Here is an 11,703-nt window from a genome sequence, read left to right as displayed (position 1 = left end):
AATCTTATTTTGTCAATCACATTCACACAATATTGAAAAATCCCATCGCACTATTTTTCAAACCACAGCTTTCTGAGACAATATATCTTTGGTATACAGCTTTAAGGGTAAAGTTGAGTTTTGTACCTAGAGGCTAGCCGTTGAGTGCGGCGCATAGGTTTTGTAATAACCATTGTCCGATATAGGCATGGGGGAAGGAGCTTCCGTCTTTGCCATCGGTGGCAAAGCCATGGGATTGTTGTAACCGCCATACACGTTGGGCATCTCGTACATATTTTTCATGTCCATTTTCGCATTGTCTGTTATTAAACTGGTTATAGAGAACGGATGATGAAATGAGTGGGGGTTGTATTGTCCATTGTTATAGGCCTGGGATAAGGGGTCATGTTGTGGGTGGTGCCTCATTGATGGGGGCATCTCCTGGTGCTGGGACGGAGGAGAAGTGGTGTTATGTGCAGCGATGGGGATTTCCGGCTTCCGGTCTGGTTGTTCCTGGGGGTTGGATATTTCCTCGGGGCTGTGGGGTGGTGAGGATACGCTTTGATCACTATGCGGAGAGTGGGGATTTTCTATCACTGATCCATCCTCGCTCTTTGTCAGGGACTGTCGGATCATTTCTTTCTTCAAACATTTGAAGCGCTTTTGTCGTCGAAGGTAACACCCATTTTCAAACATGTTCCCTGAGTCTGGATGTAGTGTCCAGTAGCTGCCTTTACCGGGTCGGTCCGGAGTCCGTGGTACTTTCACAAAACAATCATTAAAGGATAAACTATGACGAATAGAATTCTGCCATCTTTGCTGATTTTGTCGATAGAAAGGAAACAAGTCCATAATAAATTGATAGATTTCACTGAGGGTACACATTTTGTTGGGTGATTGTTGAATAGCCATCGTGATCAGTGAAATATAAGAATACGGTGGTTTAGCGTGAGTGTAGCTTCTCCGGTACGATTTATCCCGGGCCCGATTGATAGCCTGGGCGCGATTATAACTATCCATTCTCATAGGGTTCATGGGGGCTCCCATCCCGTTCATCGGCATGCCACCCATGGAACTCATTCCATTCATGGGAGACATAGAGTTCATTGAATTCATACTTGCGTGCATGCTGCCGGGGTGCATTCCCATCCCGGGGGTCATACCAAGGTTGGTCATCCCTGGTGGGGTCATCGTGCCGGCCATTCCTCCCATACTGGGTGGGGAGTAGTTATTAGTCATGGCCATTGATTGCATGCTCATGCTCATGCTCCCAATAGAATTCATACTGGGTATGGATGTCATGGGGTATCCCGAGGTACATGTTGTGTCATACGCTCCTTTGGATGTTAACATGGACAGATAATCCCCGGACTGCGGACAGTCCGTCCCAAGAGAGGCTTGTTTTTCATACATGATCCAACTGAAAAATTTGTTTTCACTTTTGGGTGTAAATACACCTAGAGTTGTTTAACTGTGATCCAATTCGTGGTATAACACTTCTGAAGTCTAAATGAAAATTATCGACAAACTATCTTGACCCAGGGTAAATATACCTGGGACACTGGAGGTATGAAATAACGCCCACTTTTATGCAAATTTTTTGTGATTTCGTATAACCATTACGAGGTTTTCGCATTAGGCCCCGCCCCATATCGACCGGAAATGAAAGGTCTATCCCTTCTCGATTGAGCGCCAGTGTCGATCACGTTCCATGTACAAACAAACTCCTTCTATTTAGACCTAAAGCAAATACCATTATGGCGATATTGAGCTCCGTTTTCTCATTCAAAAACTTGGAATATAAACAAATTTCTACATCAGACTCTACTATTTTCACCGTCATTTCTTCTGACGGTCTTAAAGATACATGTTCTAATTTCGGACATCTAGAATTTCACTTGTTGCAAAATATCTTTTATACCTTACGACACTTATCGAATAAATTTTGTCTCACCGGTTTTTTTTTCCTTCTCTATTTCTTTAAATGCATTTCTTCTCAACGAAACTTTTAAAAGCGAATCGTATTAGCGATTCCTATCTGAAGAACCTGTACTTTACTAAAGGTGAAAGGGACAGGGTTGAGGTTTTGAATTACCTTTTGACGTTATTCTGTTGAAGGAACTGTTATATAAATCTTGAATTTAAAAATCAAATCTGATTTCTGTGTAAGATATTACTAAAAAGTATATTCCTTCCACACAGAGGTGCCTAATCTATTTTCGCGGATGCAAGGATTAGCAAATACTGTCGAATAAATATGAAAAAAGGATAACTGTTTAACAATAACTACGTTATCAAGTATCAATTTGTTATATTTATTTATCGAGTGTGTATTTAAAATTAATAAGACAGTGAATGGAAATATGCAGACTTATCGCTTTATGCCAATATTTGAGTTTATTTTTACAGTTGAGCTATCTGTGACAAAATTTGTTTTTACTATCTCAAAATATTTACCCCGCTTAATATTTACTCGCCGATATTAGCGTGTTAAATAACTATCATCTAGATAACTGTACAAATGGTCGCTCTTGTTTGGTAAATATTCTGTGTTTGTCTAGCATTAAAAACGTCGCTCCATCTTAGCCCCACATATCTGGTTTTTTGCAGTCTTGGGTTGTATAGCCCGAGTACAAGACAGCGGTTATAGTCTTTACACTGAATTTAAATGGCAGGGAAAAGTGTCCGATTAGCGATAAGATATAATCCCCGGTACAATACGGAACCGTCAGAAAAGCTTAATTGTTCCAGGTTTTTAACTGATTTATTTTGATGATATTCTTAATAATTAAAGAACGATTAAGGAAGTGGTTCAGGGACAGAACATGAAAGGAAAGATTCTAACCAGGCCTTCTCGTAGAGCTGCATGGTTTTTTTTTTTAAAAATTGTACGGATGTTTTGCTATGTTGTTCTTTATCAAACTTGGGGAAAGTTAAAATAACATTTCACGTATGTCCACACAGTAAGTCTTTAAAATAGTACGATTATATTTCTGCTCCTCGGACAACGTCTAATTCGTTATAAAAGCTCTATCCATTCGAAACATTTTCAGAATGTTATTAAAAAAGTAACTTGTTAACAAATTATAGTATTGATATCAGTACCTGTTAGAAAAATGTTGACAATTTTTTTCTATTCACGTTTTAGTATTATGGGCATCTAATCACGAAGCGTCCCAGACTAGCGCTGATCCTATCATCTCAACAGGGTGTTTAATTAACATACTACTAATAACGATGTAAACACCATTGTCTTAGATTTAGGTGACAGTACCCTGATTCACTAGTTGCCATATACACAACCATGAAAATTCAGAAATTCTATATAATCTCCACAGAAAATTGCCGTTTCCTGAAGGAAATCGTTGAAATTTATCATGGAATAACTCAGACTTGGGTTCCGCTGACGGGCTAGGCAGGAGCGATTGGACGGGGCACTACGGTGATAGACGATCTGTCTTATCGTTTTATCTTGTCATTTTTTAAGGGCGCATTGGAAAATCGATGCAAATCGCTCACCTTCGTTCGTAATTAGTTTTGGATATCGTACAGGTGTGGTCTCTTACATGGGTTTGTCATTGGGATTTTTGATTAAATTAAAAGAAATCAAATTCAATTCGAGCGACGTCAAACTCTTGTCATTCTTCGTCTTTTTATCATTCATCGCTTTTAAGCGGAAAACCGTACCTGTCAAAAATATCTGAAAAAGCGAGTGAACCGGTGATACTTGCTTTCAATGAAAATAGAGGTAACATTATATTGCCAGAGTCCTTTGTCAAACGTCAAATTGTAATCATTATTTTGATAAACCATGAAAAGCCTTTTATATCTGTTAATAGTCTTTCTCTTTTATGGAGAAGGACATTCAAATGTTTAAATAGAGATGTATTTTTAATTGAAAGATAAAGTAGCATTTTCTGTGACCGTTATATACACGCCACCTGGTGGTTGAGAGGGCGGCATGCTGGGAAGAGATAAGGTCAGAGAACGCTGATCTTACTCAGTCCAAAATTTCGGACTTGACACTCCAACAACACGTCCATCAAAAAGTGTTATGTGTGATCCTCAGTTAAATTCTGAATATTTCTACAATTCTCTGATAATTTCAGACCTTAGAGATTAGAACAAGCGCCTGTGCTTTCGATTTTGTGTTGCTTGAATCTTAATAAACCCATTTGTTTTTAAGATCTTAAAAAATATGCAACATTTTTCTAAAAAGTGGAAATGAATTGACTGCAATATCAATATTTATGTTTCATAAAAATTATCATTTACCACCTACACTTCGACAATATAGAACCATTTGAGTAACTAAGTAGAATAATCGATGCCAAATTAAATTCAAGGCCATCGAAAAATTTCCACGTTCCGCTCTTAAGCTGTACACACCCTAACCCCCGCCTGCTAATTAGGAGCAAAACACCTCTCTTAAACTCTATTAGCATATCTTACATTAAAATGCAACAAGTCCCCAAGAAATGATTTCTGTGTTTTCTCAAGATGTTGATTGAAAAGTTGTATAAACATTGCTGAAGTTATTCTATTCGAGACATAAACGGTGTTAGATCGTACGTTTAGCACTTCTGTCACATAGGAAATCGTGTAAATTTGTTATGTAAAGGGATTAATTATGTTGATAGAATTAATTGAAAAGAATCGAAGCCTTTGCTTTTTCAATCATTACTAACATTTTTTTTTGCAGATCTCTGTAGAATACTTTGCACACAACTAAACCCCAAAGTAGGGACAGGGATTTTTTTTATTATGGTGTTTCATTAATGCCTTGTTTCCGCTACTTGGAGATAAATATCACATTTACCTGGAAAACTCTTACCTGACATAATTAATCATCATTGCTAGGTTTTATTTAGCGCTTTTACTCGAAATACCATCCTCATAATTTCATCTCTGGGGCCCACGTTTTGTACAATTAACGCCTATGTGACCAATAACCCAACAGAAAATGAAAAACGAAATTTTAAAGGAAAATTTCCCAAGGGAGATTGCGGGAACGATGGTTAAACTTTGTTATTCTTTAATTCTGCGATGTAATAATCATTGCATTAAACACAAAGAAATCCAATCAAACTACTAAAGCTACCAGACACGGAAGGCGAAATCTCTGGATAGGGGTTGAAAAGGGCGATAAAGAATAAACGTGGTTTTACCCGATGTATGAAGTTAAATTGCTGATCAAAATGGTATTTGACATGAGATGGAATTGGTAAATTGTTAGACCGCTAATAATGTCGAGTATAATAATCAAATGCACTCTTAATATTAGACTCATGGTAAAGGATATATATATATATATATATATATATATATATATATATTCATGCCAGAATTAACCCCTATTCGACCTTGACCATCGTCTTAACATAACCTCTTTCAGTTTATTTTATCCGTCTACCCTAGACATGGTCATTACGGGAGTACCTGATGATTATTTGACTTTCTACCCTAGACATGGTCATTACGGGAGTACCTGATGATTATTTGACTTTCTACCCTAGACATGGTCATTACGGGAGTACCTGATGATTATTTGACTTTCTAGGTTGTTAATCCTCTGTTTCGAGGTTTTCCTTCTCACAAAATCCGGAAAAAAAAGTAAAGGTCATCAAATAAATCTTGCTTTCAAGTAAAAATTAACTAACAGAAAGAATAACGGAAAGTGAACGTTCTCAAAACAAGGGGCAGCCTATCATCGCATAAGGACCATAAAGCTCACACTGGTTAGGAAGAATATGTTCTCGCTGTGCATGATATTGGTTTGAAACATGCATGACGTTATAATTTCTTTACGTTGACGTTGCTAATATTTTTATAAATAACGTGATACCGGCATAAATTTGTATATTTTGTGAACAGAAAATAATACAGAATAAAGTCTAGGAAAAACGTGAAATTTTTACCGTAAGGGTCCTTTTCTGGTGACGTCAGTATAACATATATATATATATCACTGTACTTGTGTAATTTAGCAATACTCATATACTCCAGAGGAATTCAGGAAACTAGGCGAGTATCGGCTCTGTGGTATTTTTATTACATTAATGAGAATAAATCACAAAGAATAGGCCCGTAAGAAATTATTTCAATGGTAACTGGTAGGATACTCTTAGGCAAATCTCCGATTTTCAGTTGTATTGATTATGTTCTCTCTGAAAAGTGTAAAAGTGGGGAGGGGCTTTCCGATAGGCAGGCAAAACTGTAAACCAGTTTAAAATCTAGATACTTAGGAAATAGTTCACCCTTTAAATTACTGTAGTGATTCTAACAAAAGTATTTCTACGACTCGTCTGGAGAAGACTAGAATTCCACGCGTCCATCAACATTATCATGAAGCACTCTCTGAATCGAACACCTGACTGATGAATGCAAAAAATGCTCAAGATTGGCCAGCACGGTGACAACTCTTCAGCCCTACATCGTTCCTTATCACAGATTATCGTTTCCATGGCAATAAAGTTAACCGGAAATGGAACACCTGCAGTACCCAGAATCTTCGTTCGTCATTTGTTTTCATCCACCCAAGATCTGAAATATTCAGCTTTTAAAAACTTCCTTAATGTAACACTCATTTGATTATGGATGTAAACAGTCAATGTATGCATATAAATATTACATTTACATTTTATAAGCTCATATATTTGTTTGAACAGGGGTTGTGAAGTAGCGTGCTAATAGGAAATATAGCTATACTTAAAGGGCGTAAAAGGCTTACCTTCAGATAAAACAAAGACAATTTACTTCTTAGATTTACGTATTTTGATACTTTGCGAATCGACTTTTTAAAACAAATGTATTGGTTTTGATGTCTAGTTGAAAGGCTTTTGCTTTTAAAAAATACTAAGACACATGCACTGAAACAAACTGCTTTTGTTCCACTGACGAAACATTGGTAGCTATAAAGGACGGAACATTACATCAGGTGTCTCTATGTAATGATGAGGGGGAAAAATGTTTTCTGTTCATTTTTGTAGTTATTTTAACCGTTCCACGAGGAAATATATTTTTAATCATTCAAACTTCGATCATAAGGAATAAATCAAGGATATGGAATATTTTTCAGGAATAGTAATCAGATATAAAGGTTAAACGCTATAGTAAATTTTCCTTTTTTAAATTGATTTATTTATTTGTATTTGAAGTTGGGAGGGGCTATAACATTTACGGTGTTTTCCACCCTCTACCAACATTACGGTACGCTATATTCACCTTGTAGAATAAGTACAAGAAATAAGTTCAACATTACTAATTCGCTAAATACTACCCTGTAACGAAGTGAGGAAAACACATCACGAAGCTGTGACAATTCTGAGTTCATATTTAGAAGAAAAATATGAAGCTGTAGTATTGTGTATAAAGTTATACAGACAGTCACCGCTTCGGGTCTGTTATTACAATCCACTTCCGTCTTTTCCGCGATAGATCGTAAAAATATACACTGAAACGTGGCGTAATCAACATCTTGCCGGCATCGCTGTCAACACCTGTAGCTGGGCGTACAGTAGCGATAGCAATTTGGATGCGGCGTACACGGAAACGTCCCGCGCGAGTGAGCGGTTTTTCTTTAAGTGAGATGGTTAGAGTTAGAATTCCTCGCCTTTATCCTGTTACATCAGGAATGTTTGAATATTAATTCACGCGCTATGTTAATCAATATCTAATTTAGTATTAATAGCAATGTGTTTAATTTACGTGTTATTGATTAGATAAGACGGATTAAAGTTTTAAAAATTTAAATAATAGATGAATTTATACTCAGTAGTTGCAGATTACAAATCCAGCAAAGGCAAGAACAATTGGGTGAATCTGCTTCAATAAATTTACATATTTTAAAGAAAACAAGAATTTTACTTCACTCTCAAATGTGATGCTGTTTTTATTATTGATATTTGTGAAGATTGTCAATGATTGTCAGATAAGAAAAATAGATAGGGACACTAAAAGGTGTCAAAAGGGTTAACATAAGTGACCATTTTAACTTCGTTATCTATGTGTTGAAAAGAAACGGACTGACACGCCATGTCCTAAGTTATTGTAGCACGGCGGGACAAAAGGAAGAGGAAAATGGCGATCAACGTCCGCTCTTTTAAATAGTAAACAGGTAAACATTATTTCACAATGATGACACTCGCTTTAATTGTGGTCTGATGACAGGGATTTCACAAGGGGTGTTAATGTTTGTTAAAAAGATTTTTGTTGACTTGTGATTGTTTGTTTATCATTTTGTGAAGGAGATGGACGGCGGAATTGGTCGTGTGTGGCTCCGAGCGTTTCTTGCTTTGACATTCTCCTCTTCTACCACACACCAAAATAATGTCTTCATCCTTGGATGGAAATGAGAATGAGATATAACTACACTGGCTACAAATAAAACTCTTTTCAAAAATGATGAAAAGGAAAATTATATATTTATGTTTTTATAAGTAAAATGAATATGATATACCGTCTGGAATATAATTTTCAAGTACGCCCAAAACTGTACATGTATATGGAGGGTGTTGCCATATTTCAACTTTTGAACATGATGAAAAATTTACAAGCCCCTTATTTTTTCTTTCTTTTTTTTTATTTTTTTTATTTATTTTTTTAGGAATTTTGTATTTGTATTTATTACTACCAAACTAAGCCGATAAAATATATTTTAACCTATGCATCTATTTTTGCGTTTGTATCGAGAGTCCTTAATAATTTTCCGATACCTTTCCCAATAACGTATTTTAAAACTGTTGTTTAGCCATAAATGCATAGATTTAACAGAAACAAATATATATATCACTGGTTTTAATTGTTAACATGATTATTTTTTGATGAGGAAAAAAACCCAGAACAAAAGTGACATTGAATTCATCGCGTTTCGTTTTTCTACAAATGCAACATACATGTAACGATCAAACTCCTAATCAATTTACACAGGTACAGAATGAGATGGTGTGTAGATGAATATGTCTGTACGTGAGTATTCTGGTTACAATGAAAGCTCCCAATAAACCATTATGTGCACAGAAGGAAGCAATTTTCACATTCAAAAGACAGGCTCTCAGTTGGAAATCATTTTCTTATTTGCATTTCCATGATTCTTTTTCAAGAAGTACGCTTTTTGTGAGTTCATCTACAGTGTTTCGTCTCAGAATCATACCATGAAAAGTGTTCAGGACAACGTTAAAAAAAATCAAGGTTTAGACAACTTCGTTTGTAAGTTCCATGCACAGCAATAAGGTTTAGAGAACTTCGTTTGTAAGTTCCATGCACAGCAATAAGGTTTAGAGAACTTCGTTTGTAAGTTCCATGCACAGCAATAAGGTTTAGAGAAATTCGTTTGTAAGTTACATGCACAGCAATAAGGTTTAGAGAAATTCGTTTGTAAGTTACATGCACAGCAATAAGGTTTAGAGAAATTCGTTTGTAAGTTACATGTACAGCAATAAGGTTTAGAGAAATTCGTTTGTAAGTTCCATGCACAGCAATAAGGTTTAGGGAACTTCGTTTGTAAGTAACATGCATGGATTTGCTTGTTGTTCATTTTTGTCTCAAAAAACTGAGTATGTTTCTTCAAGCTTTCTAGTACTATTGATATTGTAACACTGAACAAATTTAAGATAAAAGTAGAAAGGACCAAATTCCATAAAATACGTCAATTTCTTTCCCTTTTTTTCTCTCCAAAGAAAGTTACTAATACACATTGATTATTGATAAATTAAGTCCTCTCAGCATCGTTTCATCTTATTCAAAATTATCATGTGACAGTCCAAAAGTTTGATAATAAAATGAAGTGTCTTCTTTGTCGAATAGCCTCCATTTAGATTGGGGGCACTTCTGCTCCGATTTTTACAAGCTACATCAATTTCCCAGAGAAAATTGGAAATTTCTGATATGGTAAAGTGAAAAGTATCAATAATTTTGCAATTGGGCACACTCGGCTCTCGTTTGGTCGCATGCCGCTGGGCCAAAAGCTCTTCACAAAAAGGCAATTTTCTGTTTCCCCGTCAGTCTCTGCAACGGCTCTGGACCATTTACATCTTTTTACCTTTTTTTCTTTCCTCCAACTCTACTCGTAAACAGATGGGGCAAGGGACTCGGATAGATTGAAGTGCACACGAAGAAGTGTAAAAGTGGATTAAGAATAGAAGGGGAAGCCAAAGTGATTATATTGAAAGCACAAAAGAGGAATTAATGTTTCTGCCATCCATCTGTAAGGAAAGATCGACAATAGAAATTCGTGTTTTATTCAGCTTCTCAAAAGATTAACCGGGCCCCATTATACCTTTATCACAGAATTGGAATTCTAATTTATTTCTGGAAAACTGCACTATATTGTTCTTTTTGGCAAGTAAAAATCGACAAGAAAGAAATTTTTCATTGCACTTGGAGAATTTATTCACGAGTAGGGTGCGATGAAAAATGGCCGGCCCACACTCCTCACTTTTACAAAAGAGCTGGCTCTCGAGTTACAAATTACATGCTCCATTTGACCAGGTGACAACCTCAATACTGTGTTCTCTTGATGTCTGTATAAAAGTCAGGGATATGATGTGTCATTTGTGTGCTGGGAATCGGTTTGTTCAATTGAGCATGCATATTGTCATATATAGCGTAAAATTTGATGCTCTCCGACCGCGAATCCGTAAAATGATACACTTACCGCTTCGTCACTGAGTTTTCTCTCGTTCTATTTGTTAAATCTGGCGGAATAATATAAACAAATCATTGGACAATATTTAGAAATAGTAATAGTTTCAAGTAACAACACGTTTTTAATTGTTTAATTTCCTTATTTTTAAACGAGCAATGAATAAATAATAAATAAGCCCTCACAGATAACACAGTCTGTGTTTCAGTCTGTTACCATCACAAATGGTGCTGTATTTCTATACCTTTTTGCCGAAATTTGAACCCACATGCCCCTGGTCCTTGTCTGATAGTTGATCCTTGAATTTTGACACTTTTATTATGTGAAGATGCTCTTGGTTTATTCACAATGTCCCCGAGGTCTTCATTGGTTAATTTTAAAAACCTTTCATTGAATAGCGGACCACGTAACAATCAATATCAAGGAAAACAAAGAGCTGCGTTTGAAGTATAATCAAATTGATTCATGCAGGATAACCTTAATAAAATTGATTTCAATAAATTTTTGCCAAACAAGTGAAACGCCATAGAATATATATATATATTTTTTTTAATAATTTCGATTTTAAAATTATATGGTTATAAACAAACTAATGTAACTACATATATTACATGCCACACAGAGAAAGTATGATGCAATCAATGTTGACTGAAGTAGACGCGCACTACAGAAAGCGCTGCTGTAAGCAGAATCGTTAATTTGATATGTGGACCAAATTCTGGTATTTACATATACAGACCCCTAACTCTTTTGGTCGATTTCGTTCTCTCTTTTTTTTTCCCAGATCATAATTTATGCAGTTCGTTTCTAATTTTTTAATTACAAAATATATTACTTTACAATATCATGCATCAATGCCCGCTGATGTATTTCAATAAATATCTTTTACACGCTGTGAAAGCTGAAACGTATGTAAATATCCAGTACATTCAGGAGCTTTTTTTAAAACATTGTTGAGGAATTTTGAGTTCGTTTTCACAGTCTCGCCTGCTACAGCTTATGATTGACATCCCCATTGTGTGAAGGCGCTAGTGCAGAAAATAACGACGATATTTTGTGTACAAAATTTTTCAGAAACGTAT

At 35.9% G+C, this 11,703-nt stretch overlaps 1 protein-coding gene and 1 long non-coding RNA gene across 2 annotated transcripts in view; both read right to left on the bottom strand.

Annotated features, from left to right (window-relative positions):
* LOC125650770 (hepatocyte nuclear factor 3-beta-like) overlaps nucleotides 1–1,525 on the bottom strand; it is a 2,055-nt gene extending 530 nt beyond the window's left edge. Inside the window, exon 1 of the mRNA XM_048879302.2 lies at nucleotides 1–1,525. This exon is cut by the window's left edge and continues 530 nt beyond it. Within this exon, the coding sequence (XP_048735259.1) occupies nucleotides 127–1,392 (1,266 nt within the window). The 5' untranslated portion in view covers nucleotides 1,393–1,525 and the 3' untranslated portion in view covers nucleotides 1–126.
* Nucleotides 1,526–9,962: 8,437 nt separating this feature from the next.
* LOC125650783 (uncharacterized) lies at nucleotides 9,963–11,004 on the bottom strand. The gene is made up of 3 exons (XR_007361115.2): nucleotides 10,866–11,004; nucleotides 10,634–10,673; nucleotides 9,963–10,499 (listed from the first exon to the last, which is right to left on the bottom strand). It is a non-coding gene; the product is annotated as an uncharacterized LOC125650783 (long non-coding RNA).
* Between the last annotated feature and the right edge of the window lie 699 nt (nucleotides 11,005–11,703).

Source organism: Ostrea edulis, chromosome 5, assembly GCF_947568905.1.
Source record: "Ostrea edulis chromosome 5, xbOstEdul1.1, whole genome shotgun sequence".
In the NCBI taxonomy this organism is placed as follows: domain Eukaryota; kingdom Metazoa; phylum Mollusca; class Bivalvia; order Ostreida; family Ostreidae; genus Ostrea; species Ostrea edulis.
Note: the sequence above shows the minus strand (reverse complement) of the source record. Positions and strands in the feature narration are given on the sequence as shown.